The sequence below is a fragment of the Mytilus edulis genome, chromosome 5 (genome assembly GCF_963676685.1).
Source record: "Mytilus edulis chromosome 5, xbMytEdul2.2, whole genome shotgun sequence".
NCBI classification, from domain to species: domain Eukaryota; kingdom Metazoa; phylum Mollusca; class Bivalvia; order Mytilida; family Mytilidae; genus Mytilus; species Mytilus edulis.
The window spans coordinates 45,817,514-45,824,912 of NC_092348.1; the positions used below are offsets into that span (position 1 = coordinate 45,817,514).

The 7,399-nt window shown below is 32.9% G+C and overlaps 1 protein-coding gene across 1 annotated transcript in view; it reads left to right on the forward strand.

The window, feature by feature from the left end:
* Positions 1-3,849: 3,849 nt before the first annotated feature.
* Positions 3,850-7,399, forward strand: part of LOC139523780 (b(0,+)-type amino acid transporter 1-like) — a gene marked incomplete in the record, with an annotated part of 14,340 nt that continues 10,790 nt past the window's right edge. The window contains 1 exon segment of the mRNA XM_071318037.1: positions 3,850-4,016. Coding sequence (XP_071174138.1) covers positions 3,995-4,016 — 22 coding nt within the window.

Sequence of the window (7,399 nt, forward strand, 5' to 3'; positions counted from 1 at the left end):
TGAGTTAAGTAGGGTACATGCAGTTCAATTAATTAATGTTTAGTGATGTGCTGTTTTGTACACTGTTATTGGTTTGTGTATTTTTATTTTGCTTTTCGTTAATGGCGTTGTCTGTTGTCTTTAAACAACATAATTTCATTTACTGAGAATTGAAATATTTTTATAACTTTATAATACTTCGGGTACACTGCAGTTTTTTATTGGCATATGTTTATGTCTGTCTTGCATGTTTGTTAAGTGGAAGGTTGTATCCGTTTTTTGTTTGGCCATTCATTTACTGTAAAATGTTCTTCTTCTGTTTCTACTATACTTCCATTAAGGAACACCAAGAATTTCTTGTATCACTTTAAATCTATATATACACTATATATATACTGGTTATCCACAGGTCCTCTCAAGGAAATATGTACATTTTGTACATGTATACACGACCTATACTATTCTTTAAAGTCTAAAGCTGCTCTCAACACTATACAAGTTCCTTGGTATGTCTAGATGTTGTGACAATATTAGGAAATTCCAAAATGGCCGCCATTGTCATGGAAACAGGGCGAGAGTTTAACATTGGTCCTATGGGAAAACACATTGAAGCTGCATTTCCTGCAACAATATAAGATCAAACCTTCTACAACTTCATGGATATGTAACATGGCATGTCCCAAAGTGGCACCTGTCTTTGGAATTTTGTAAATTGTACCCGTTACCAGAATAAAAGGAGCAGACTACTTTGCCACCACCTCAATCACTGATATGTATATACTAAGACTAATATCTATGTTTTAAAGTTACTGATCACTTAGAAATACTTATAGATTATCGGTGATCATCTCAACGAGATTGATTTTCTCGCTTGAGCCGGGACGGCGAAAGCGAGAAAGGCAATCGAGTTGAGATGAACAATGATAATCTATTTATCGCTATTTTACCTATGACGACGTTGTCAATTTCATGTCAATTTCGTTAGCAACGCCACGTGCATGCTTAGTTTCTACCGATAATTATCCATCTCAAGCGAGTAGAATGATATGAAAATTATCACAAAAAAAGATGAAAGGAAAAATGCAAAAAATAGCGATAATACACATTAGATGAAATGTTATTCTGAGTCCTTACAACAGTTTTAGTCTTTTAATATATAGCTGATGACACAATTCAGTAGATATTTTGGTAATGACTTTTATTTGTTCGATATTAAAATTTTCGCTAAAATTTGAGCAGTCCAAAATCAAAAGCAATATAGATTCTTGGTTTCCAAAAATTTCAAAAATTTCTTTTCAATTACACGGATAACTTCTACTTTCAAACGTCTGTTAATAGTATAATTGTCTAACACTATGAAGTGTTGGACATTCTAACAAAATATGTTTAATATCGTCTGAATATATCGCACATAGCTGGCAAATGTGATCAGCGTTTTCTATTTTAAATTTATATCTAGTTGTTTGTGTAATAAATGTGCCAGTCAGCATCCTAGCTTTAGTGATGCCCAACTTCACTTCTGATACCTTTGAGCGGAGGTATTTACATAATGTATGAGGAGTACCAATAGCAAGTACATTTGCATTTATATATTTAAGAGTTGATTTATTGTCAATATCAGGTGTAGATTTTGTAAAATGATCGACGTGTGTCTGTCGTTTTGGTTAAATATAGGACGACCTTTTCTCATAAAAAACTTATCATTCAAAGTTAAAGCCCAACTTGGCATGGAATCTTTGTGAACAATTCTTCTCCTTACTGTATCCCAAACATGAATATGTATCATTTGGAATATATCACAACCGTAAACGCAATCTGATATTGAGCCATACGTTTAAACAAAACACCCGAATAATGCAACCGTAACGTAAACAGCTTAAACTATTCGTGTTCCATTTAGTGCAATATTATAAAATAAACAGATCAGCATGTTTCATCGTAAAAGAAATCGGAAACCCCATAGGTGTATCTTCAAGTGACAAAGTGACTGAATTACTAATAGGTAACGAAAGTAACCAATTATGTACAAACACAATGGTTCCTTTGTTGATATTTGCCCAGGGTAGCATTATCATTTATTGTAACAGTAGACATTGCTGTTTGGTGTGGTGTCCATTTTACTAATATATGCATTATTCATAGGGGTCAGCTAATTCTCGCTTCAGTGTTCGAGATATCTCGCTGTGTTGAAGACAAATAAGTGACATTGGACTGCTATCAGTTCTTTGTTCGTGTTATAGTATCTTTGACACATTCTATGATTCTCTATTTTATTGATGTCCAATCTTAGATTATTCTGAGCGTATCTAAAACCAGAATCGATTAATAAATTGGATTTGATTGTTTGCGTACAATATTTGAGACTGTATTGTAACCTCAAAGTTTTGGTTAAATAACTTGTGTTTTGGATTGCTGCTGGTCGTAAAATCCGTATTCCGCTACTTTTCATTGACGTTAATTAATTGCAATACTGTAATAAGGGCAGTAAATATGGAAGATATACATGTACTATATAAGTCAATTATTTTAAAAATCAATGTCTCTGTTTACAGTGCAACATCTCTTCAAATTACAGTAACTATTTACAGAACGTATAGACTGTTCACTCTCGAGTGTATACATGCATTCTGCAAATGAAAGCTTGACAAGGTTTAACGGCGTACCATATATACTCCTTCAATGGCAACTATTTCCCGTATCTGATTTGCTAGCGAATTGGAACAAATTGAAAAATACATCACCGAAAAGATAGGAAGATAACTCAAATAAGAGTAAATTTTTGGTTAATGGACTACGATCAGAATAACAGTGATTGGTATTGAGCATGAAACAACTAAATTAATAAAATATCGAAAAAAACACTTTGTATACATGTTACCACCTGTAAAAAAAACCCATCAAGATACTAAATAAGATTGAAAGATAAAGTATTAATTTTCAAGGCGTTTCTGTACTTAGCTGTGGAACCGTAGCTCTTATGTCCTTATGTTATTTTTTACTATATCGGGTCCGCAAAATAAAAAAAATAAATAAAAAAGGACCATAAGAGTTACGGTTCCGCAGCTACTCTTCACTATGCAATTGTATACAAAAAGGCATGTCAAACTCAATTATAGTTGATTAATTGATTAATTGTCATTTGCTCAATGTTCAGTGGCATTTAGTGCATAATATATTTTGGACGAAAACAAATTGTTTTTTGAAATAATTGCTGGTTTGTGAAATGTAGGTCTACTGTGATGACCAATGGGAAATAGACGCTGGTTAGTGATGGTGGGTTTGTGAGCGACATATATTTTGCCTTACATCTGGCCATCTGCGTTAATGAGGCGAGTGCTATATTGCCGGACGTGGATGCGTATTTATACATCTCGCACTGCCAAACGCAGGCGTTAATGAGGCAGGCTAGTGTTATATTGCCGGACGGGAGAAGTCCAGAGATTGCCGGTCATATTTCGCTGTCCAGGTCAACCCATAGGGCCTTAATTTTGAAAAAAGGCTCATATGAAATGGAAAATGAAATCAACACAAAAAAGAAGTTTGGAAAAAGAAATGTCATACAAAAGAAGCATTTGCAAACTAGATTGGGAAAAAGGAGGGTTCATTCACTTCTTTTATTTAATATTTAAACGCATTTGTATATAAACTCATAACCTACTGTAAAGTGTACATAGTACTGATTTGTGTCCATAAATATTAAACATATATACAATAGAAAATAATAGTTTCAGGTGTAGATATTTACATAGACGATGTATGCAAACATTGTACTTAATTGTACTGTGCGTCTCCGCGTTCCTATAGTCTATTCACTGATTTATACAAGGGAGTAAAAATAACAATCTCTTCCTATACAGGTAAACCGTTAATGCATTTGAATAAGAAACAAATATGCATCCGTAAACCATTCAAAGTGAATCACCTATCGAAATATTGAGAGGTGAATCGGATCTATTTTACAATGACAAACATTTAGAATAAGTTAAAGTTGTCGATTTATTATTCCTTCATAAAAATGGACAATGCAGGATACAAAGGTAGGCATTTTGACAAATTTAATTTGTAATATGAAAATAATTTTAAATTCATTCCTCAATTGATTGATTTATTTTCCTCTGTAATAAAAGCAAGTGCGTATATACAGTAGTAAAGTTTTATTACAGATATAAGAATATGTGGTTTTAGTGCCAATGAGACCACTCTCCATGCCTTATTTTGTTCATCCATGAATTCTAATGGGATGATGAGAATGACAAAACGCTGTTTAACGTCCAAATATGGACAAAGTGGCAAATATAATACATATTAAGGAGCAAAACAAGTTACTTTATGAATATGAACCCACCTTTGTACAAGATCAACACGCTGTGTAGGATTTTAAACGTGCTAATTCACAAGGATGCAGTCCGCAGCCAATGTCACCCTTCAAAGCTGACATACAGTCTTCTTACTCCACGCCAACCAGTCTTTGATCTTACTAGCTCATAAAAGCTGTCTGTTTAGGGAAGAAGCAGCAAGTACCAATTTTCAAGTACTTGGTTTGACCTGGGTGACCTTTCCCACCTAAGACGAGCACCGATCGGGTAATTCTAATAGGATGTCAAGTATTTTCATTCTTCATTCTTTGATTTAAAGTGGGGTTCAAATTGGGGTAGTATTATTTGCATTCAATATTCCACTAAATTTTGAAATTACAAATGTTTAGCATTTTTGCCTATTTTCAACATAGGCAATACAAAATGCATGTGAACATTTATGAATTTACAGTAATCTATATTTTTGCCTAACACGATGCTATGTAATCATGTTTTCAACATTACTATCATGTGAGAAAATTAGGATTTTTTGTTTTCACTAATGCTGGTCTATTGATTAAGATTAAAAGCGGATTGGGAGGACCTTCCCCCCCCCCAAAAAAAACAAACCCAACAAAACAATAATGTAAACCCGCCTTTGTTTCACTTCCTACCTCGAACCAATAACCTCGCTAATGGTTTTCATTTGTATCTATTTAGGTTTATGATGTTCTTGGGAGATTTGTTTAAATGTTCTGTTGAATTATTTGAACTTTTATAGTGTCGGGACAATGATTAGCTTGATATGATTTATAAGACACTTATGATTGCGTTCTGAAGACTGGGTCTGGTCTTTTACATTTTTTTGTAGTCAGTATTTGTATAGATGAACTGCTGTAAAATTCAATTTATTCATGTAAACTATCAGAATGAATTTTATAATAATACGATGAGACATTTATATCAATTGATGAATTAGCAGGGAGATTACTATGATTTGAGCATACAAATTGGTGGCGCGGAATACGATCCACACATGCCTAAATTTGAATTGGGCACATTTAGGGATTTAATTTTGTTTGGGCAAATGTTATAAGATTTCACAATTGCATTGTGTATTATGTATAAGTTGAACTGAATCATACAGTCTCGCTTTGAGAAGTTGTCAATTATTTTTCAATTCAAGACCAAATAGAGATAACAATATTTACTTTAAACTTGCAGAGAAAACCTAATACAGTGCCTGTGAAATCATGAAACTAAATAACCAAACAACTAAAAACAAAATCTGACAATTAAGTCTATGATAAATATTTCAAAGTAACTGTACTAATATCAAAATTACTGATGCAATTGATGTTATGTATGCCTTCGGGCCCTTTCAATATGATAAACTCGTTTCTTGATTTTCTTGAAAACGCCTGAAAGTATTAAGCAGAAACATATACCAACTTCAGCTGCACGTGGGATATACATTTCCGAACTCATTTTGGTATTCAAGAGCTTGTAACTGCTTCTCTGGTTTATAAAACGTCACCAGTGTCTGTTCATCCATTTTTAATTATAATTTACTTATGACGTGAAACGGTACTTATACATCCCGCCTTTGTGCTATGGCCAATTTTGGGTTCTTGTCTGTCATGTTTGCTTATGTATTTTGTCTAATATGTCATTTGGTGATTTTTATTTTTTTGTATGTTGAAACAGTTATTTGTTTCATTTTGATTAAGATTACAATCATTATGTTGACTGATGTACCCTGGATTTGACGTTTTGATCTATCATGTCTGTTTAGTTAGTTCACATATTGTTATCAATATATTAGAATTATATGCGACTGTCATAGAAGCGAGAGGTTAAGCTAGATATAAAACCATATATAATCCTCCATTTTCTACATAAGGAAATGTCTGTTCCAAGTCAGGAATATGACAGTTGTTTTCTTTTCGTTAGATGTGTTTGAAAAAACTTTCCTTTTTTGAAATTTCCTTAGTGTTCGGTATTTGTTTTATTGTACTTTTTTCAGACCAAACGTGACTGTGTACACGCCCTATACAGCCCTAGATCACTAACAGTTTGGTAGTATGTGTCTTACAGGCTGACAATAAAATCCAGGAAGCCATACAAATATGTTCTAACTTTCTTAACGCGTATCGTTGTGATGATTGTCAGAAAAAAAGAGAGCATACTGTGTATACAACGCTTCGTTTTGAATGTAAACATTGATAAAGCATGTACATGAATGATAGCGCCGCATTAAAACTTCCGAATTTGTGTTCCATTTCAGTACCTTTTTAGGTTCATAATATCTATTTTAAACGTGCATTGAATATCAAATACCTCCGTAAAAATAAAGGTAAATAGATATAGAACTAAATTGATCTCGAAACCACAAAAATAAAAAAAAGAGAATAATAAGGTCACTTACTACTATACTTGAATACGACTATTGCAAGGTCACCTAGCTACTAATATACAAATGAGGAATTTAAATATATTTACAAAGGCAATAAATGCTGTTCTGTATATAGACTAGTTCGATGGACTTGTAATTAGGTTATCTGAAAAAGAGATTTAATAAGAAGTGTTTAAAGATATGTTTCACAAGAAGATCGTTTATCTGTATTAAAACAACAGCGTAAAACGTAAAATCGGGAATACTAAAACAATTAAAAAAAAGAGTGGGCACTCAGAAATAAAAAAAAATACTTTCACTTCGCCAAATCATGGCACATGTGTATTTGTCTGTCCCGCGTCAGGAACCTTCTACGTGTATTTTTTCTTTATTTACAGTGGCGGATCCAGGGGTGTTCTGGGAGTTGGATCCCCTTTATTTTGACGATCAATGCTTTTGAATGGGGACATATGGTTGTAAACATACTTCGTTCTCTGCTCATTATAATGGTCTCCTTTCAAATGATTAAATACCTTAAACATCTTTTGAAATTAGTTTTATAAATTTTTTTGTGGTTACATTCTTCAAATGTATTACATAATAATGAGTTGTTTTTGTTTTTTTTTAACTTGCAGTGCATATGTGTTTACTGTTATTCAAGATATAAAACTCAATTCGATATAAAAGCCGAAAAAAGAGAAAAATTAAGGTCAATTTCAAATAATTTGCA